This window comes from Leuresthes tenuis, unplaced genomic scaffold, assembly GCF_036924035.1.
Source record: "Leuresthes tenuis unplaced genomic scaffold, fLeuTen1.0.hap1 SCAF_21, whole genome shotgun sequence".
In the NCBI taxonomy this organism is placed as follows: domain Eukaryota; kingdom Metazoa; phylum Chordata; class Actinopteri; order Atheriniformes; family Atherinopsidae; genus Leuresthes; species Leuresthes tenuis.
The window spans coordinates 31987831-32008327 of record NW_027325375.1 but is presented as its reverse complement, the minus strand read 5'-3'; the positions used below and the strand labels follow the sequence as shown (position 1 = coordinate 32008327).

Below are 20497 nucleotides of genomic sequence, written 5' to 3'. Positions count from 1 at the left end.
ACTGAGCAGCGCCTCCGGTCCAGTCCGATGTTCTGGACCGGAGGATCTAAAGACCGGAGGATCTAAAGACCGGAGGATCTAAAGACCGTTGGCGGTAGCTTCAGTTGCCCTGATGCGTGCCCTAACCTGTCAGTAAAGAATATTGCGTTTGCTTCACTGAAAAACAAAAGCATTCTGGGTAAACAAAGGTTCGGCGCCGACACAAAGCAGCGGTTTTACTCCGTCCTTCCAGTACCTCCTCAGAACGTTTCGGCTTCACTTCGTAACACAGAAACTTTGTTTATTGCTTTATTTAAACAGAGTAAGACACACCATGAACATGTTTCAGTGTTTTGGTCCACGTGGCGTTCATAACAACCCGTTTTTTGTCCGCAGTTTTTACTGTGCGGTTCCCATGATTCTTCAGAGTAAACGTTCAGAACCTTTCCCAGCATGCATCAGTTAGAAGGAGGCGGGCACCCGGGCAGGTCGGTTGGCATCTCGGATTCTGAGGCTTTGAGAAAGAGGAAAGGATCGATGACCTGCTGCTGAGGAGCTCAGGTGAGCTCAGGTGACTCCTCCGATGTGGCGTGCGGCGGATCTAACCTGCGAGCTCTCAGACGTCGTCTCACGGCTGTTTGGGTTTGTCGTCGGGCCGCAGCAGAGTGATGTACAGACGCAGGAAGGAGTAGCTGACGCCCACCGAGCAGTAAACCGAGGTCGCCAGCAGCGGGAGGAAGGGCAGTCTCTGTCGCCATGGTGACAGAGGGAAGATGACCTCGCAGGCGACGGCCACAACGACCAATCCCAGCAGGTAGATGACCTCCACCTGACGGAGCAGAGACCCCCGACTACTGAGGGGAGAGTAATCCGATTACTTCTGAACGTGAAGCTCAGATCCTCCTCCAAAAGGTCAAAGGTCAGTTTGGAAACAAAAATCAGATCCTACCTGACATTTGGGGTTTGATAGTGATAAAAATATGCCGTTTCCATGGAGACGGTTTATTTGGCAGAACTGCTATCATGTGACCCAAGCGGCGTGCAGATAGTTTTAAAGAAAAACCAGAAGAAGAAACCAAACTGGTTCTTCGGGTCTTTTTTATTAAAACTACGAAGGAAAAAATAATACGACCTATCAGCTGAGAAACGTGAGAACGCCAAAACACGGGAAACACGACTAATTAGTTTAATCACCTGAAAGGTTTCAGCGCAGCTGCACAGAGAGCAAGAAAAGCATCTGAGGCTCAAACTAATGATTCTTTCTGTTCATGAACCCATCCTGACCTGTCAATCACGCCTGACTCCTCCCCCTGTGTTCAGACTGATCTTCAGCTGTCAATCACGCCTCTGACTCCTCCCCCTGTGTTCAGACTGAACCTCAGCTGTCAATCACGCCTCTGACTCCTCCCCCTGTGTTCAGACCGATCTTCAGCTGTCAATCACGCCTCTGACTCCTCCCCCTGTGTTCAGACTGAACCTCAGCTGTCAATCACGCCTCTGACTCCTCCCCCTGTGTTCAGACTGAACCTCAGCTGTCAATCACACCTCTGACTCCTCCCCCTGTGTTCAGACTGAACCTCAGCTGTCAATCACGCCTCTGACTCCTCCCCCTGTGTTCAGACCGAACCTCAGCTGTCAGTCACGCCTCTGACTCCTCCCCCTGTGTTCAGACCGAACCTCAGCTGTCAATCACACCTCTGACTCATCCCCCTGTGTTCAGACTGAACCTCAGCTGTCAATCACGCCTCTGACTCCTCCCCCTGTGTTCAGACCAACCCTCAGCTGTCAATCACGCCTCTGACTCCTCCCCCCGTGTTCAGACCAACCCTCAGCTGTCAATCACGCCTCTGACTCCTCCCCCCGTGTTCAGACCAACCCTCAGCTGTCAATCACGCCTCTGACTCCTCCCCCCGTGTTCAGACTGAACCTCAGCTGTCAATCACGCCTCTGACTCCTCCCCCCGTGTTCAGACCAACCCTCAGCTGTCAATCACGCCTCTGACTCCTCCCCCTGTGTTCAGACCGAACCTCAGCTGTCAATCACACCTCTGACTCCTCCCCCCGTGTTCAGACTGAACCTCAGCTGTCAATCACACCTCTGACTCCTCCCCCTGTGTTCAGACTGAACCTCAGCTGTCAATCACGCCTCTGACTCCTCCCCCTGTGTTCAGACTGAACCTCAGCTGTCAATCACACCTCTGACTCCTCCCCCTGTGTTCAGACTGAACCTCAGCTGTCAATCACACCTCTGACTCCTCCCCCTGTGTTCAGACTGAACCTCAGCTGTCAATCACACCTCTGACTCCTCCCCCTGTGTTCAGACTGAACCTCAGCTGTCAATCACCTCTGACTCCTCCCCCCGTGTTCAGACTGAACCTCAGCTGTCAATCACACCTCTGACTCCTCCCCCTGTGTTCAGACTGAACCTCAGCTGGCAATCACACCTCTGACTCCTCCCCCTGTGTTCAGACTGAACCTCAGCTGTCAATCACACCTCTGACTCCTCCCCCTGTGTTCAGACTGAACCTCAGCTGGCAATCACACCTCTGACTCCTCCCCCTGTGTTCAGACTGAACCTCAGCTGTCAATCACACCTCTGACTCCTCCCCCTGTGTTCAGACTGAACCTCAGCTGTCAATCACACCTCTGACTCCTCCCCCCGTGTTCAGACTGAACCTCAGCTGTCAATCACGCCTGACTCCTCCCCCCGTGTTCAGACCCATCCTCAGCTGTCAATCACGCCTCTGACTCCTCCCCCTGTGTTCAGACCGATCTTCAGCTGTCAATCACGCCTCTGACTCCTCCCCCTGTGTTCAGACCGATCTTCAGCTGTCAATCACGCCTCTGACTCCTCCCCCTGTGTTCAGACTGAACCTCAGCTGTCAATCACGCCTCTGACTCCTCCCCCCGTGTTCAGACCCATCCTCAGCTGTCAATCACGCCTCTGACTCCTCCCCCTGTGTTCAGACTGAACCTCAGCTGTCAATCACACCTCTGACTCCTCCCCCTGTGTTCAGACTGAACATCAGCTGTCAATCACGCCTCTGGCTCCTCCCCCTGTGTTCAGACTGAACCTCAGCTGTCAATCACACCTCTGACTCCTCCCCCTGTGTTCAGACTGAACCTCAGCTGTCAATCACGCCTCTGACTCCTCCCCCGGCGTTCGGTCTGAACCTCAGCGCGGCGCTCAGCAGAGGCTCTGAATCATGCGGCTCAACTTGTGGACATGAAGTAAAACATGCAGGTAGCATCTACATTAACTCATAGATGTTTTAAAAACAGAAAACAGAAAGTAAATGTGTGAAAAGTGTCCCTGATGGCCGGAGGTTAAAGGTCACCTGTGCAGCTTCCTGAGAGCAGTGAAGGAGAAGACGGTGAACATCAGCATCAGACACACTTTGATGGGCAGGTCTGAAACACACGATGAACACGTCACGACATCCAGGAGCAGCGTTAAGTGCTCAACTCGTTCAGCTTTAACTGGGATCCCGTTTACCTGCGGCGGTGAAGAGCAGCGGGAACAGGGAGTAATGTCCCGTGGTGCTCAGGAGCAGGAAGATCCCAGCATCCTCTCTGTTCTCCACCGCCAGGATGCTGCAGGAACAAACGCATGTTTAACATCATCCACAGCGGTCAACCGAAGACGCCGGACGCTCGGCTGACCTGAGAGGCAGGATGGCGAGGAGGACGGCCTTCTCGTGGACGTGCCAGCCGAACATGAAGGAGCCCAGGGCGCAGAGCAGCAGGCAGCGCAGGAAGCCTCGAGCGCCGCGAGGACGCCACCAGATGGACGCCACGGCCGGCTGCAGAGAGGGAGCCAACAGATGCGTTAGCGAAACCGCAGTTTGACCGTCACATGATGCCTGCGTCTCCCAGCAGAGAGGAACCAATCAGACGCAGAGTTCAGCACCTCGTGTCGTTCCACATCCCAACGCCAGCTGACGCCACGTTATGGGACACGAGACGGAGGCGGCATCCTGAACCCGACCGACGCGCAGCGGTTGCATCACAGAAAGGCTTCGTTCAGTGCTGTCGAGTTAACGCGTTAAAAATAACTTCACGTAACGTCTGAGAACGACGTCCACTTCAAAGGTTTTTTTTCTCTGTTAACAGCCTGTTTTCAGGGTGGAGCTCGACTCCACCTTTAGTGAGGTCAGCAGCTATCAGCAACACTCCAGCTCTATAGATACAGATAGTTACTGATCCCAGAGGGAAACGGGTTAGCAGCTAGCTGTAAGTTAGCATTTAGCTGTTAGTTAGCAGTTAGTTAGCTGTAAGTTAGGAGTTAGTTAGCTGTTAGTTAGCAGTTAGCTTTAAGTTAGCAGTTAGCTGTTAGTTAGCAGTTAGCTGTTAGTTAGCAGTTAGCTGTTAGTTAGCAGTTAGTTAGCTGTAAGTTAGGAGTTAGTTAGCTGTTAGTTAGCAGTTAGCTGTTAGTTAGCATTTAGCTGTTAGTTAGCAGTTAGTTAGCTGTAAGTTAGGAGTTAGTTAGCTGTTAGTTAGCAGTTAGCTTTAAGTTAGCAGTTAGCTGTTAGTTAGCAGTTAGCTGTTAGTTAGCAGTTAGCTGTTAGTTAGCAGTTAGTTAGCTGTAAGTTAGGAGTTAGTTAGCTGTTAGTTAGCAGTTAGCTGTTAGTTAGCAGTTAGCTTTAAGTTAGCAGTTAGCTGTTAGTTAGCAGTTAGCTGTTAGTTAGCAGTTAGTTAGCTGTAAGTTAGGAGTTAGTTAGCTGTTAGTTAGCAGTTAGCTTTAAGTTAGCAGTTAGCTGTTAGTTAGCAGTTAGCTGTTAGTTAGCAGTTAGTTAGCTGTAAGTTAGGAGTTAGTTAGCTGTTAGTTAGCAGTTAGCTGTTAGTTAGCAGTTAGCTGTTAGTTAGCAGTTAGCTGTTAGTTAGCAGTTAGCTGTTAGTTAGCAGTTAGTTAGCTGTAAGTTAGGAGTTAGTTAGTTGTAAGTTAGCAGTTAGCTTTAAGTTAGCAGTTAGCTTTAAGTTAGCAGTTAGCTGTTAGTTAGCAGTTAGCTTTAAGTTAGCAGTTAGCTTTAAGTTAGCAGTTAGCTGTTAGTTAGCAGTTAGCTGTTAGTTAGCTGTTAGTTAGGAGTTAGTTAGCTGTAAGTTAGCAGTTATCTTTAAGTTAGCAGTTAGTTAGCAGTTAGTTAGCTGTAAGTTAGGAGTTAGTTAGTTGTAAGTTAGCAGTTAGCTTTAAGTTAGCAGTTAGCTGTTAGTCAGCTGTTAGTTAGCAGTTAGCAGTTAGTTAGCTGTAAGTTAGCAGTTATCTTTAAGTTAGCAGTTAGCTGTTAGTTAGCTGTAAGTTAGGAGTTAGTTAGCTGTAAGTTAGGAGTTAGTTAGCTGTAAGTTAGGAGTTAGTTAGCTGTAAGTTAGGAGTTAGCTGTTAGTTAGCTGTAAGTTAGCAGTAAGCTGTAAGTTAGCAGTTAGCTTTTAATTAGCTGTAAGTTAGCAGTAAGCTGTAAGTTAGCAGTAAGCTGTAAGTTAGCAGTAAGCTGTAAGTTAGCAGTTAGCTGGAAGTTAGCAGCAGATGCTAACAAACAATGCTTTCTCATCAACAGTAATGGACCAAGCCGGAGATGTGCACAGCGTAACTCGTAGTAATGCATGTGAACCGTTAATTACTGCGTTTAAACCTTTTGGATTTATTAACCGAGAGTGAGGAGAGGACCGGTGCTGTGTTGGAACCTTATCCACACAGCTGCAGGTTGTCTGAGTTACAGAACAGAACCGATCCCGCTTTGTGGCTCAGTTTCTGGAACATTACTTCACAGACGTTCACGAATGCAGCAGGAAGCTCATGTTTAGCTGACGGATTTCAGGCCGTCGCCTGTGAACTTTGAGGTGGTTTTATCACCCAGCCCTGGTTCTGTCCTTCACTTTCAGCTCTTAAACTCATGTTTCTGACACAGAAAGGTGTAAAAACCGCCTGGCAGCGCCAGCGTTTGACCTCATGATGCAACATGGCGGCAGGCAGGGAGGGGGCGACTCACCAGGATGGAGAGCAGGGTACAGATGAGTGTGATGGAGGGAGAGATGGAGGGCAGGACTGAGTGCTGGAACTCCTGGACCAACCCGCCCGTCATGGAGGCTCGAGGAAGCTCCGCCTCCTCCAGCAGCCTGAGGCGAACCCCTGAAAAACAAACGGAAACTCACATTTTCTTCTTCTGGTTCTAACTGACGCCGCTCATGACAAATGATCCGCCTCACCTAGGACTCCCAGGACCTTGTCCAGCACGTTGTAGAGGGCCCAGATGTTGGGTGCCCAGTAGGCGTGGCAGAGCCCCCGTTTGAAGGGGAAGAGGCGGGACAACACCTGCGGGAGCTGCCCCTAAAACACAACACGTCCCCATCAGTGTCGGCGAGCCGCCGAGCGACGGCGAGCAAACTCCAGACTCACCATGACGATGAACGGACCGAAGGACAGAGCGCAGACCGCCGTCACGATGCTGCCCAGAGCCAGCAGGCGTCGCAGGCTGAAGCTGCTCCACCTGACGGCTGCTCAGAAACACAGAGTATCACCGCTGAGCTCACACCTCTAAATAAGATTCAGAGCCAAACTGCACCTCTGCTGTCCGTGAAGCAGTAACTCCTCAGCAGGTAGACGCCGTACGCCGGGGCCACGTAAAGGTAGATGTGCTTCAGGTTGAGCAGGACGGAGAACAGCAGCGCCCCCTGCAGGTGCCGAGACTGCAGCACACAAAACAGAACCAGGGTGAAGGAGGTTCAGATAAACCTCAGAGGGTGAAGGAGGTTCAGATAAACCTCAGAGTGAAGGAGGTTCAGATAAACCTCAGAGTGAAGGAGGTTCAGATAAACCTCAGAGGGTGAAGGAGGTTCAGATAAACCTCAGAGGGTGAAGGAGGTTCAGATAAACCTCAGAGGGTGAAGGAGGTTCAGATAAACCTTAGAGGGTGAAGGAGGTTCAGATAAACCTCAGAGAGTGAAGGAGGTTCAGATAAACCTCAGAGAGTGAAGGAGGTTCAGATAAACCTCAGAGAGTGAAGGAGGTTCAGATAAACCTCAGAGAGTGAAGGAGGCTGTTCAGATAAACCTCAGAGAGTGAAGGAGGTTCAGATAAACCTCAGAGTGAAGGAGGTTCAGATAAACCTCAGAGGGTGAAGGAGGTTCAGATAAACCTCAGAGGGTGAAGGAGGTTCAGATAAACCTCAGGGGGTGAAGGAGGTTCAGATAAACCTCAGAGGGTGAAGGAGGTTCAGATAAACCTCAGAGGGTGAAGGAGGTTCAGATAAACCTCAGAGAGTGAAGGAGGTTCAGATAAACCTCAGAGAGTGAAGGAGGTTCAGATAAACCTCAGAGAGTGAAGGAGGCTGTTCAGATAAACCTCAGAGAGTGAAGGAGGTTCAGATAAACCTCAGAGAGTGAAGGAGGTTCAGATAAACCTCAGAGGGTGAAGGAGGTTCAGATAAACCTCAGAGGGTGAAGGAGGTTCAGATAAACCTCAGAGAGTGAAGGAGGTTCAGATAAACCTCAGAGAGTGAAGGAGGTTCAGATAAACCTCAGAGAGTGAAGGAGGTTCAGATAAACCTCAGAGAGTGAAGGAGGTTCAGATAAACCTCAGAGAGTGAAGGAGGTTCAGATAAACCTCAGAGAGTGAAGGAGGTTCAGATAAACCTCAGAGAGTGAAGGAGGTTCAGATAAACCTCAGAGAGTGAAGGAGGTTCAGATAAACCTCAGAGAGTGAAGGAGGTTCAGATAAACCTCAGAGGGTGAAGGAGGTTCAGATAAACCTCAGAGAGTGAAGGAGGTTCAGATAAACCTCAGAGAGTGAAGGAGGTTCAGATAAACCTCAGAGTGAAGGAGGTTCAGATAAACCTCAGAGTTACAGGAGCAGGACTCCGGGGCGCCGTACCTGCAGGTGTTTGGCCACTGAAAGCAGCAGGAAACCAAACAGGAAGCCGTTATACTGGAAGTGAACGTCTGAGAAACGCATCAAGGAAGAATCACAGCAGCTTTTAAGACCGTGAACTCATCAGGAGACAGTTAGCTGCAGTTTTAAGACTCATCAGGAACTGTTTAACGAGGTCACAGGTCAGGTGGTAATAATCTGAAGACGCCTTTCCAACCTCAGGTGTCGCGCCCTGCTGGCCATTAAACAGGACAGGTTTAACAGGAGAACCAACAGTGTTTTCTGACTGTGGGAACAGATGTCATCGAAACCCTAAAAACTGACCCTGATTCATTGTAAATGACATGTTTTCTGCTACTTTAACCACTTCCTGCCTTAAAATCAGTGGCACCAGCAGCCATAATCCTGTGATGGACCCGGTGCTTTCTCTTTTATTTAATAATGCGCTTAATAATATATTTTATTAATAATGGCTGCCTCGCCAATAAGTTTAGGCCAGATTGGTGAAAACCTCAGTGGTCATTCGGTTGCAAAAGGGTCAGAATTCCTGGTGCTAACGTGAAGCCGACTATGTCGGACTGAGCTGGTACGTCCGAATAAATCCTCCCAGAATGGCGCCGCCCTGGTGGCAGCAGCCTGCTGCAGCAGCTGGGGACAAACTGCGGCTTTCTGTGCATCTTCTTGAGCTTTTTTCTGTGAAAACAGACTCTTTTAAACACGTTTCTGAGCTGGTTTGGATGCTGGAAGGACTTCTGCTGGGAACCATGCGTAACCATGGCAACAGGAAAGTTGTTCACCTGCTGGGGTGCTAACTGAGCTTTCCAAAGCTCAAGTAATGCCTGGAGTAGGACACCAAATCAAGAGGAGTTGAAGAGGAGATGGAAAGATGCAGAGCAGGAACAAAATGGAGGAAATGGAGTGTCTGGTTTGTGAAATAAAAGCCAGCGTCATCAAGGCTTCTGTCAGAGACTTGAACATGTTTTTGGGATTAAAGGAACTGCATTAGGCTGGTTTAAGTCATATTTATCTGATAGATTCCAGTTTGTTCTTGTAAATGAAGAATCTTCCTCCCACACCAGAGTAAGTCATGGAGTTCCTCAGGGTTCTGTGCTTGGACCGATTCTTTTTACTTTATACATGCTTCCATTAGGTAAGATTATCAAACAGCATGGCATAAATATCCATTGTTATGCTGATGATACTCAGCTGTACTTATCTATGAAACCAGATGAAACCAACAGGTTGGTCAGAATAAAAGCCTGTCTTAAAGACATAAAGACCTGGATGACTCAGAACTTTCTGCTTCTAACGCTCCATTGAATCAAAGAAAAGTTTAGATACTTTTTTTTTTCTTTCTTGGCTCTAAATGAATTTGGCTGACTTGGAATTTAATGAATTGGATTAGATTGTATTACAATGAACTGGATTGTAATCATCTAGAGTTGGACTGAATCTTCAGAGAGCTGAGCTGAATCAGCCTGGTTTGTGCTGTGAAATAAAAGCCAGCGCCACAGCCGAAGGATACGGTCGACGATGAGGAGGCCGAAGTTCCACAGCAGCAGCACAGCGAGGACAAAGGACGGCCGGCTCAAAACATCCCGGGAGCCCTTCTGCTCCTGAACACACCTGCAGCACCTGGGGAACAGAGCCAATCAGGACGGAGAGCCAGGAAACAGGTGCAGTGGGCGGAGCCTCAACTGAATTCCACCTGTTTATGTGCAGTGACATCAGTATGGAGAGATAAAGAGGTCAAAATTCACCATCTGAAACACCACCTGGCATTTAAACAGCACGGCAGCCGGCCATGGGTTGGCCAATCAGAACCAGATATAAAAACATAAAGAACGCCTCCATGTTTTACTGCAGATTCTTTGGTGGGTCAACAGGTTATTTCACAGGTGTGGGAGTAAATCTACATCGTATCCACACCACTGTCACATTCACACAAATGTTTTCAGACAGAAAACGCGTTCCTTCAGCTGTTAATTCAGCACCCGGTTCTGGTCCAAAGGGCTGATTTTGGTTCGATTGGACAAAGCTGTGAGTTAGCAGTTAGCTGTAAGTTAGCAGTTAGCAGTGAGATAGCAGTTAGCTGTAAGTTAGCAGTTAGCAGTGAGATAGCAGTTAGCTGTAAGTTAGCAGTTAGCAGTGAGATAGCAGTTAGCTGTGAGTTAGCAGTTAGCAGTGAGATAGCAGTTAGCTGTGAGTTAGCAGTTAGCAGTGAGATAGCAGTTAGCTGTGAGTTAGCAGTTAGCAGTGAGATAGCAGTTAGCTGTGAGTTAGCAGTTAGCAGTGAGATAGCAGTTAGCTGTGAGTTAGCATGTAGCTGTGAGTTAGCATGTAGCTGTGAGTTAGCATGTAGCTGTGAGTTAGCAGTTAGCAGTGAGATAGCAGTTAGCTGTAAGTTAGCAGTTAGCAGTGAGATAGCGTGTGGACCAATCAGGAGGCAGCTAACTCACTCTCTGACGGCGTAGATGAAAACCACGTCGGTCAGAATCACCGACAGCCTCTGGAAGAGGACCGTGGCCCGGCTGGCGTAGTTCAGGTTCTGCACCTGCAGCATGTTGCTGTCAAAGTGCCGGCCGACCTGCGACAGTCCGAACTCGAACCAGGCGAAGAGTGGCGGGTAGTCCAGAGTCCACTCGGACGTGTTCTGCAGGAAGGGAAGAGGCGGGTCAGAACCAGGCTTTAAACAGCAGCGTCAAATATTCTGTTTCCAGCTCCTGGTTCTGGGTTTTATTAAAGCTCAAATAAAGTATTTAACTGGGAGTTAAAGCTTTGTTCTGGTTCCTTTCAAGAGGAAACAGAACCAGGTGCTTAAAGACAGAATCTAAATTCCAATAAAGCCCTGCAGCTGGAACTGAGACAACAATCAGAACCGAGCTGAAACGGCTCCGGAAGCTGCACAGGAGGAGAAACCCGTTAAAACCCAGTTTTAGTGCACAGAACGTCGGTGCTACTGACCTCGTGGTACCACCTGGACACCGGCAGGCTGTGGGTGACGGCCAACCAGTTCCTGTGGACCTCGAAGTCTGTGGAGTGACTGAAGACAGAGAGCAGAGAACCACTGAGGACCAGAACCAGAACTCTGTGCTGCTTATTCTCGGCCCAAAGAACCTCCCCGGAGGTTCTGAAGCACACTCAGGATCAGAGAGGTGATCAGGGTTCCTAAACCTGATCAGAACATCCCAGGTACCATCTGCAGCATGTCACAGAACCGGAGGAACAAAGGGTTCGGTCCAATTAACTGTTCTCCTCAGGAAGCTTCGGGCCCGGTCCGACAGCGTGTTCAGAACCTTCAGGGCCCAGTCCAACCTTCGGATTGGACTGTGACTGAACTATTTTTACCTTTTTATCGTTATTCTCTGGTAATAAAGTAATGTTCTACACTTTGTCTGATATCTGACAGAACCTTCCTGTAACAACAGATCAGATGAAGCCTCTGCAGCTGTTTCTGGAGAAGTTTAATTCAACATCTGGAGTTTCAGACCACAGCATCTGTTTGAATCCTGCAGCAGCTTTCCTCCACCTGACCTTAACCTTGAGCTGTTTCAGGAGGTCAAAGAGAAGAAGGCCGGAGCTAAACGCTGCTGCAGACGCAGCAGATCAGGGTTTGTTTCCAGGTAAACGTCCAGGTAAAGGTCCCCGCAGCCTCGGACTGAACACTGAGGTGAATTCCTTCTTCTGTCTGCTTCCTGTCTGACTGGTTTCTGGCTTTTGTTTGAAAGTTTTTCACTCATTGCTTCTGCTGTACAGCACACGGTGATATTATCTGTTCAGGCTCAAAAATAAAGCTCCGTTTTAACTCTGTGGGTCAAACAGTCAAGTTCCAAACATCGGGTCGGGTGTTAAGGCACCTCGTCCTGACTTTGAACCCTTCCTGAGCAGAACTATGGGGCCGCCGGTTCTGCCGCGCTGCATGATGGGAAGCGCCAAATTAACGTCAGATAAACACGAACCGTACTTGCTGCTGTGTTTAACAGGACACTTAAAAGATAAACGGTCAAAAGTGATGAAGCAGGAAGTCATCTGAGGTGAAAACGGCGCCATCTTGAGGCGGTTTGGTAGCACGCGCTGTCTGTTAATAACACGTCAAGTTAAACCCAGAACGAGCTTTTCCCTCCTTAAATAAACTCAGATAAAACTATGTGCTCCACCACTTAAATGTTTCCCTCCAAACTACCCTTCTCACTGTCAACATTACATTTGAACAACATTTAGAGGCTTTCTGAAAACGTTCGCCGCTCTGTGCGTTAGCTGGATGCTAACAGGAGCCGCTCCTGCTTCGAAACTCGTCGAACAAATCAAACCATCGACCTAAACCTTCCCTGCTGAGTGAAACCAACTCACGGGAAACATTTTGCACTCACTAGGCGTTGATGAACAGACACTTCAGCAGAGAAACTCCCGCAGCTAAGGCTGGAAACCAGCTCCCGGTGCCCGCAGGCGCCGCCATGACAGCCAGCTTGTTGACTTTGTCTTCAAAACTTTATTGATAGTGCGGTGCAGGACAATTCATCACTGAGCTTTTCTTTGTTTCTTTGTTTCTTTGTTTATTTATGTATTTTATTTTCGAGCAAAGATACAATCTACTCTGTGATTACTTCGTTAACATTTACGGAGAATAAAAATAAACTAATCAGGACGAGAGGTTAATGACGCAATCAGGTGCATTAAATGTCACCTTACAAAGTCGGGAATTCTGAAGTTCACTGTAAACATGAATAATCGTTACGTTGTTACTGCAGCTGAAACTGTATCAAACTGCTGTGTGATGCTAACAAACTGTATGCTTCAATGTAGGAACATTTAGAATTTACATTTGAGTAATTCTCATAGGTGTGTATTTTGCTCCATTTGAAAGCGCTGTATTTCCTTTTCTGGGGCAATTTGCACTGATCACACTAAGAAAACTGACAGTCCTTGAACGCAGCACCACGACGTCCTGACCCTTGTTTCCGGTCAGCCAGCTGTGCGTGTGTTCGTGTGTGATCTGAGCGGGTCAGCGGCCCGTCTGTGCGTGTTTCACAGGTTTTAGTGTCAAACCGAACTCAGCTGAGACTCAAACACACTTCCGGGATGAACGCGCTGTGGCTGCGGCGGGTCGGGACGTGGAGAGGTGAGCAACGCACGCGAGGGCAAACTGTCAACATTTACATTACATTTCTGCAAGTGAAGTGCGCGCGTGGCTCTGTGGGTGTCTTCTGGTCATCTTTGGTTTCGTTTTAATGGTTTTTGGACCTCAGTGTCGGTTTGTTGTGTGTTTCTGGTCATTTCATCTTTTTTTAAAATCATTTTTGTCTCCCTGCGGTGTGTCCTGCAGATATTTTGGCTCTTTATCTAACTTTCCCACATAATAAACACGTTTACACGACACTGGAAAACTAAAATATTGCCTCGGTCCGACCTAAAGCAGACTTTTAAAACGTATCCAAACATGTTAGTCTGACTGAAACTGCTCAAAAACCACAGCTGGGTTTGGATCCCTCCTGCATGGAAACACTCAGATGGTCCCAGCTGCTCTGTTCAGGCTCCAAACCTCCACCTTTCTGCATCTTTTAGTAAAAACAGTAAAGTGTTTATTAATCCAGCTGAATTCCCAATAAAGCTGCTCTCATTCACGTTTTTCTGTTTGTTTTGTCAGACTGAAAATCAGCCCATTAAAGCATTTTCCAGACTGTCGCTCTGCTCTAACAAAATCCTGATTTTATAACCACAGTCTGACAAAAATCCCCTTTGAAATAACTCAAAGATGCCCCCCAAACACATGTTTTGATGCTACTTGGGCGCAGACCCGGTGCTGTGGGCTGCTCTTGGTTGTGTTGCTGCTGTTGTTGGTCCTTTAGCTTTGCTCTCCTGTGGAATAGACAGAGGTCAAAGTGCACAAAGACCTGCTTTGTGCTGGAGTGTTGAATAATAAAGGTTGTTCAGGGCAGCTGATGTCATTGTTTTTCACCTGTGCTGGTTCAGATCAGTCTTCAGTCGACACACAGTCTGTGAATTCAGCTGTACTTACATGGATACCTTACCAGCATCTCCCACAGAGGAAGCCAGAGGCAGCAGAAGGTCTTGAGGGTTTTCTCTCACAGTTCACGGCCTCAGACAGACTTCAGTAACTGGATTCTGTGGCTGTATACTGGGACACTGGTGCAGTTAGATGATCTGTAACAGGCTGTAACTAAAAGATTGACATGTTTTGTTTTACACTTTTAGTTTTTAGTGGAATAAAAGGTGACATGAGGGCTCTTTAATGAGGTTTAGTGGGGCTCAACCTGAACTATCCAACAGATTCTGGACATTTCAGACTTTGTCTTGGATCAGACCTCTGAAGCCAGTTAAGTTTGTTGTCCGTTTCCAGGTTTCCACACCAAGGCGCCACTGGCGACCTTCGACCTGAGGAAAGTTGAACTGATGCCTCTGGAGCAGCGAAAACTCACCTTCGATTCCCACGCCATGGTGACGGAGCTGGAGAGCAGTGGTGAGTGAAGGTCACATGGGGAAGAGGCATAATAAGGCATTATAACGACAAAATGACTTATTCTTTCCAGCACTGATGTATACATGTGATATATTCCAGTTAATAAACCATTGAATTGGATCTCATGGGGACCTTAAGCTAAAGGGAGCAATAAATCGACTAAACTAAATGCGTTTCCAATTCATCTTTAGCTTTTTGCCAATTTAAACAAATAAGTTAATATTTAGACACATAATATAAAGTCATTTAACCACCAAAAATAGTGTGAATAAATTTAGCTCTTGTTAGCTGCCAGGCTAAGCTAGTTAGCTTTTAGCAGGAGTACTTTATATTTTTCTCGTGAATCAAGATTTAGCCATTTTATTATTTTTCTATGGAGTAAATTCAGTTGGTATTTGTCATTTAAAATAGATTATTCTTATTTAATGAAACAGGAGAATTGTCTGAATTAGCTAGCATGAACTAGCCACATTTTGTTTTTCACCTCTTTCCTTGTTCTTTATAAACCATATTTTACTGGATTCCATCAAAACTTTACTTCAGGTGCATGTTTGTTGCTCCTTTAGCTGCTCTGAGGGCAGAAAAACATGTCGTGATGATGTCATCAGGTCAGACATCCTGTGTTTTTTAAAACAAATATAACTTCGGAGCACGAAGAAAGATCCTGGGGGCACGTTGGGTTCCACTTTAACTGTTCGCAGCGGTTTCTTTAAAGCTTCTCGTTATTTTTCAGGTTTTGAGAAGCGGCAGGCGGAGCTGATCGTTTCAGCGCTGGTCACCCTGACGACAGCCAACATGGACATCGTCTATAAAGACATGGTGACCAAATCCCACCAGGTAGGACCACCAGGTACACCTCAGCGTCCCTCAGAGAGGGGGTCGCTTTGTCTCATTAATCTTCTGTGAGACTGCTGATGGTCGACATTTCCTCACTTTGTTATCTGCAGGACAAACTGTTTTTATGGGCACCAAATGTTTTTTGCCCTGCAGGAGATCGCCTTGCAGCAGATCATGGCTCATCTGGACTCTGTCAGGAAGGACATGGTGATCCTGGAGAAGAGCGAGTTCGCCAACCTGCGGTCTGAGAACACGGTAACAGCGAGAATTTATTCTTTTAACACTTTTAACATGATGATCCGTGACCGGGCCGATCATAGAACCACAGGTGTAGTAGAACCGTAGGTGTAGTATCACAGGTGTAGAACCACGGGTGTAGAACCACGGGTGTAGTAGAACTGTAGATGTAGAACCGTAGGTGTAGTACCACAGGTGTAGAACTGTAGATGTAGAACCGTAGGTGTAGTACCACAGGTGTAGAGCCGTAGGTGTAGAACCACAGGTGTAGAACCAAAGGTGTAGTAGAGCTGTAGGTGTAGAACCGCAGGTGTAGAACCACAGGTGTAGAACCAAAGGTGTAGAACCGTAGGTGTAGAGCCGTAGGTGTAGAACCACAGGTGTAGAACCGCAGGTGTAGAGCCGTAGGTGTAGAACCATAGGTGTAGAACCAAAGGTGTAGTAGAACTGTAGATGTAGAACCGTAGGTGTAGTACCACAGGTATAGTAGAACCGTAGATGTAGAACCGTAGGTATAGTACCACAGGTGTAGAACCGTAGGTGTAGAACCATGGGTGTAGAGCCGTAGGTGTAGAATCGTAGGTGTAGAGCCGTAGGTGTAGAACCGTAGGTGTAGAACCACAGGTGTAGAACCGTAGATGTAGAACCGTAGGTGTAGAACCACAGGTGTAGAACCACAGGTGTAGTACCACAGGTGTAGAACAACAGGTGTAGTAGAACTGTAGGTGTAGAACCGCAGGTGTAGAGCCGTAGGTGTAGAACCACAGGTGTAGAACCAAAGGTGTAGAACCACAGGTGTAGAACAACAGGTGTAGTAGAACTGTAGGTGTAGAACCGCAGGTGTAGAGCCGTAGGTGTAGAACCGCAGGTGTAGAGCCGTAGGTGTAGAACCACAGGTGTAGAACCACAGGTGTAGAACCACAGGTGTAGTACCACAGGTGTAGAACCGTAGGTGTAGAACCGTAGGTGTAGTAGAACCGTAGATGTAGAACCGTAGGTGTAGAACCACAGGTGTAGAACCACAGGTGTAGAACCACAGGTGTAGAACCACAGGTGTAGTATCACAGGTGTAGAACCGTAGGTGTAGAGCCGTAGGTGTAGAACCACAGGTGTAGTAGAACCGTAGGTGTAGAGCCGTAGGTGTAGAACCACAGGTGTAGTACCACAGATGTAGAACCGTAGGTGTAGAACCGTAGGTGTAGAACCACAGGTGTAGTATCACAGGTGTAGAACCGTAGGTGTAGAGCCGTAGGTGTAGAACCACAGGTGTAGTAGAACCGTAGGTGTAGAGCCGTAGGTGTAGAACCACAGGTGTAGTACCACAGGTGTAGAACCGTAGGTGTAGAACCGTAGGTGTAGAACCGTAGGTGTAGAACCACAGGTGTAGAACCGTAGGTGTAGAACCGTAGGTGTAGAACCACAGGTGTAGTACCACAGGTGTAGAACCGTAGGTGTAGAACCACAGGTGTAGAACCACAGGTGTAGAACCGTAGGTGTAGAACCAGATGGGACTGAATGACACCTGCTGCTCCTTGCTGCTCTGGACATTAACTGTTTTTTTTGTCCCTGCAGAAGATGAAACGACAGCTGGAGCAGCTCCAGAACACACTGAAGGTGAGGAGCTACTCAGTTTATCTGCTCCACACCTGATGAGTCCTGATGGAACATGCAGAGCTGCCATAAATACTTGATCCAGCCCTCAGCTTAGGAAGGCAGAGATTCACTGAAACATGTTCAAACCTGAACATGAACCCAGAATCTGAGGCAGAAACAGAGTTTTTCTCAGTTCTCAGCAGCTTTAAAGTGAATATCTGGTCTGAGCTCCTTTATTCTCCAACACAGCCTGAACCCTCTGAGACAAGCTTTCTGTCATTTATTTGAGGAGTCTTCAGGAATAGTTCTCCAGGCTTCTTGAAGGACATCCCAAAGCTCTTCTTTGGATGTGGGCTGCCTTTTGTTCCGTTCTCTGTCAGATGATCCCACACTGCTTCAATAATGTTGAGGTCCGGGCTCTGGGGAGGATTCATCCCTCCATAAGACCTGCTGCCACTGATTTTCAGTCCACTTCTTGTGTCATTTGGCACAGCTCAGCCTTTTCTCCCTGTTTCCCTTCCTTAAGAACGGCTTCTTGACAGCCACCCTTCCATGGAGACCATTTCTGATGAGGCTTGGGCCAACAGTAGATGGATCAGCTGAAGGTCCAGATGCATCTCTCAGGTCCTGTGGCATATTATTTTCACTCCTCTGCTTCTCCAACTTAATATAAATGTAAATCCAAAGTCAGTAAAATGATATGAAAGTGAGGGCTGGATCAACAGGACTGTAAATAAAAAACATGCAGAATCTTGACCCGGTGTGTTTCTGTTCAGGAGGAGAGTCAGAAAGTCAGAGCAGAAACCAAACTGGACATCAACCTGGAAAGAAGCAGGATCTCCGACATGGTGAGTGGTTTGAACAGATTAAAGCCATCACAGTTACCGTCGTGGTCCTCAGAGTCGTAACTCAGTCACACCTGAGCTCACTTCCTCTCTCTGAGCGTGACATCATCTGTGATGTCACTTTTCAATGAAATGATGATGGTTCCTGGAGCTCATGAAGTGTTTTTCTGTCAGTTTACTGAACAGGAGACGAAGCTGATGCAGGCGACCTCAGAGTTCCATCACAAGGTAACACGGCTGTGGTCCTGCAGGAGATACCAGACTGTGACACGCCTGCTCTCCGCTGTGATTGGTTGTGTTGGATGATGACATCATCGTTTGTGTCTCCTGTGCCCAGAAAGCGGACCTGGAGAACGACAACATGGAGATCAACAAGAAGATCGACCTCCAGGTGGCGTCACTCAAAACCGTGCTGGAGTCCCTGAAACTGGAGACGGTCCGATACCTGGCAGGTAACCGAGGCGGGGCGGGACCCCGAGGCACCGGTCCGGACCGGTTCCTGAGAAGTTTATGTCCTTCAAATGACCTACATTACTTTACGGTGTGTGTTCTTTCCCAGCCACGGTGTTCTCTTGCCTGGCCATCGCTCTGGGAGTCTATCGGCTGTGGAGGTGAGGAGTCCAGACCAGACCAGGATCCACTTCAGACCAGGATCCAGACCAGACCAGGATCCGCTTCAAACCAGAATCCACTTCAGACCAGAGTCCAGATTAGACCAGGATCCACTTCAGACCAGAATCCAGATCAAACAAGGATCCACTTCAGACCAGGATCCAGACCAGACCAGGATCCGCTTCAAACCAGAATCCACTTCAGACCAGAGTCCAGATTAGACCAGGATCCACTTCAGACCAGAATCCAGATCAAACAAGGATCCACTTCAGACCAGGATTCACTTCAGACCAGAGTCCAGATCAAACAAGGATCCACTTCAGACCAGGATCCACTTCAGACCAGAATCCAGATCAAACCAGGATCCACTTCAAACCAGGATCCACTTCAAACCAGGATCCACTTCAGACCAGAGTCCAGATTAGACCAGGATCCACTTCAGACCAGAGTCCAGATCAAACAAGGATCCACTTCAGACCAGGATCCACTTCAGACCAGAGTCCAGATTAGACCAGGATCCACTTCAGACCAGAATCCAGATCAAACCAGGATCCGCTTCAAACCAGGATCCACTTCAGACCAGGGTCCAGACCAGACCAGGATCCACATCAGACCAGAATCCAGATCAAACCAGGATCCGCTTCAGACCAGAATCCACTTCAGACCAGGATCCACATCAGACTAGAATCCAGATTAGACCAGGGTCCAGTTTAAAGTGTCAGCTGATAATAGTTTACAGAATTTTAAACCAGTATTTTTTGATAATAAAGTACTTTTCCCTGTTTAACTGACGTTCCTTCAGCAGGACTTCAGCATACTTTCTCTGAAGTCTGTTTTAAAACTTTGTCTGAGGACAGCTGAAGCTTTGGATTCATAACCTGACATTTTAGGATAAAACACTTTATATTTGATTTTATTTTGTAACTTGTTTGTGAAAGTTTTTAATAAAGTTCTATTCAAAATGCTTCAATTTCTGTTTTATGAGTGAACCTGAAGGTGAAAACCAGCTGACGGCGAGTTTTTAGTCAGAATTAAATCACATTTGATGTTGGAAAAAATATATTTATAGTCAGTCTATTTTCATTCATTTTCAAGAGTTTGTGGGCGGAGCCTAATCTGGCGAATTGGAGCAGAGTGAGCTTCTTACAGGTGTTCCTTACTCGAGCTTTTGTTGTTACTGAGAACTTCTGTCTGGTTTAGGATTGTTCACTTACTCACACTGTGAAAGCATTTCAGACACGACTTCAAGGCATTTTGTGCTTCATAATTATGTCCCACAGATGTTCACCGTAGTTGCTTGCGTGTTACTGGCAGAATTTGTACCTATTTGGAAGAAAAGTACAAAATAACCTGGTTTTGGTTGATAATATCTTGTAATGAACATCTCTCTACACAGCAATGGCATAAATATTATGATATAAATCTATTTGCACCTGTAATCTTTAATTATTTGAAACCACCTACAGAAACTGCAGCTTAGTCCTCAGTACAATAATTAGGAATTAATATTGTATAAAAAAGCATTTAAATAGCTGAACAATAAACTAATTTTAGAGCTACAGTGGCCTCACAAACATTTCAAAAGTGAGCTGCACTTTCTGCAAGATTCAATAACACCCTGCTAACTGTAGCACTAGCTGCCGCTAACTGCTAACTGTAGCACGAGCTGCCGCTAACTGCTAACTATAGCACGGGCTGCCGCTAACTGCTAACTGTTGCACTTGCTGCCGCTAACAGCTAACTGTAGCACTAGCTGCCGCTAACTGCTAACTGTAGCACTAGCCGCCGCTAACAGCTAACTGTAGCACTAGCCGCCGCTAACAGCTAACTGTAGCACGGGCTGCCCCTAACTGCTAACTGTAGCACTAGCTGCCGCTAACTGCTAACTGTAGCACGAGCTGCCGCTAACTGCTAACTGTAGCACGGGCTGCCGCTAACTGCTAACTGTAGCACGAGCTGCCGCTAACTGCTAACTCTAGCACTAGCTGCCGCTAACTAGCAATAGCTTGATCTGTCAGCTCCAATGCACAGCTGCAGCATACATCTATAAACTAAT

General features: G+C 47.4%; 2 protein-coding genes across 6 annotated transcripts; one reads left to right on the top strand and one right to left on the bottom strand.

Annotated features, from left to right (window-relative positions):
- Positions 1-250: 250 nt before the first annotated feature.
- Positions 251-12321, bottom strand: alg8 (ALG8 alpha-1,3-glucosyltransferase). Of its 4 annotated transcripts, XM_072375133.1 has the most exons (14): positions 12210-12321; positions 10804-10882; positions 10299-10492; positions 9365-9474; positions 7843-7910; positions 6536-6659; positions 6370-6467; positions 6180-6300; positions 5963-6102; positions 3642-3781; positions 3475-3572; positions 3317-3389; positions 586-833; positions 253-493 (listed from the first exon to the last, which is right to left on the bottom strand). In XM_072375133.1, the coding sequence occupies exons 1-13, from the start codon at positions 12293-12295 to the stop codon at positions 608-610; spliced, it is 1557 nt and encodes a 518-aa protein (XP_072231234.1). In that variant the 5' UTR covers positions 12296-12321; the 3' UTR covers positions 253-493; positions 586-607. The 4 variants fall into 4 exon arrangements, with proteins under 4 accessions (XP_072231233.1, XP_072231235.1, XP_072231236.1 ...); XM_072375132.1 differs by having other exon boundaries at positions 251-833; XM_072375134.1 differs by having other exon boundaries at positions 251-830.
- Positions 12322-12803: 482 nt separating this feature from the next.
- On the top strand, positions 12804-19406 carry ccdc90b (coiled-coil domain containing 90B). 2 transcript variants are annotated; one of them, XM_072375430.1, is made up of 9 exons: positions 12804-12958; positions 14198-14317; positions 15051-15154; positions 15308-15409; positions 16964-17005; positions 17761-17832; positions 18004-18057; positions 18167-18281; positions 18389-19406. In XM_072375430.1, the coding sequence occupies exons 1-9, from the start codon at positions 12919-12921 to the stop codon at positions 18442-18444; spliced, it is 705 nt and encodes a 234-aa protein (XP_072231531.1). In that variant the 5' UTR covers positions 12804-12918; the 3' UTR covers positions 18445-19406. The 2 variants fall into 2 exon arrangements, with proteins under 2 accessions (XP_072231531.1, XP_072231532.1); XM_072375431.1 differs by lacking the exon at positions 14198-14317.
- Positions 19407-20497: the final 1091 nt, after the last annotated feature.

Excerpts from the sequence above, each read along its gene's own strand:
- alg8 (XM_072375132.1), bottom strand. The coding sequence starts at position 12,295 with ATGGCGGCGCCTGCGGGCACCGGGAGCTGGTTTCCAGCCTTAGCTGCG. Across the intron at positions 10,493-10,803 it reads TGTCCAGGTGGTACCACGAG|AACACGTCCGAGTGGACTCT; the intron begins GTCAGTAGCACC and ends CCCTTCCTGCAG. Across the intron at positions 6,660-7,842 it reads CAGTGGCCAAACACCTGCAG|TCTCGGCACCTGCAGGGGGC; the intron begins GTACGGCGCCCC and ends TGTGTGCTGCAG.
- ccdc90b (XM_072375430.1), top strand. The coding sequence starts at position 12,919 with ATGAACGCGCTGTGGCTGCGGCGGGTCGGGACGTGGAGAG. Across the intron at positions 14,318-15,050 it reads GACGGAGCTGGAGAGCAGTG|GTTTTGAGAAGCGGCAGGCG; the intron begins GTGAGTGAAGGT and ends GTTATTTTTCAG. Across the intron at positions 15,155-15,307 it reads TGGTGACCAAATCCCACCAG|GAGATCGCCTTGCAGCAGAT; the intron begins GTAGGACCACCA and ends TTTGCCCTGCAG.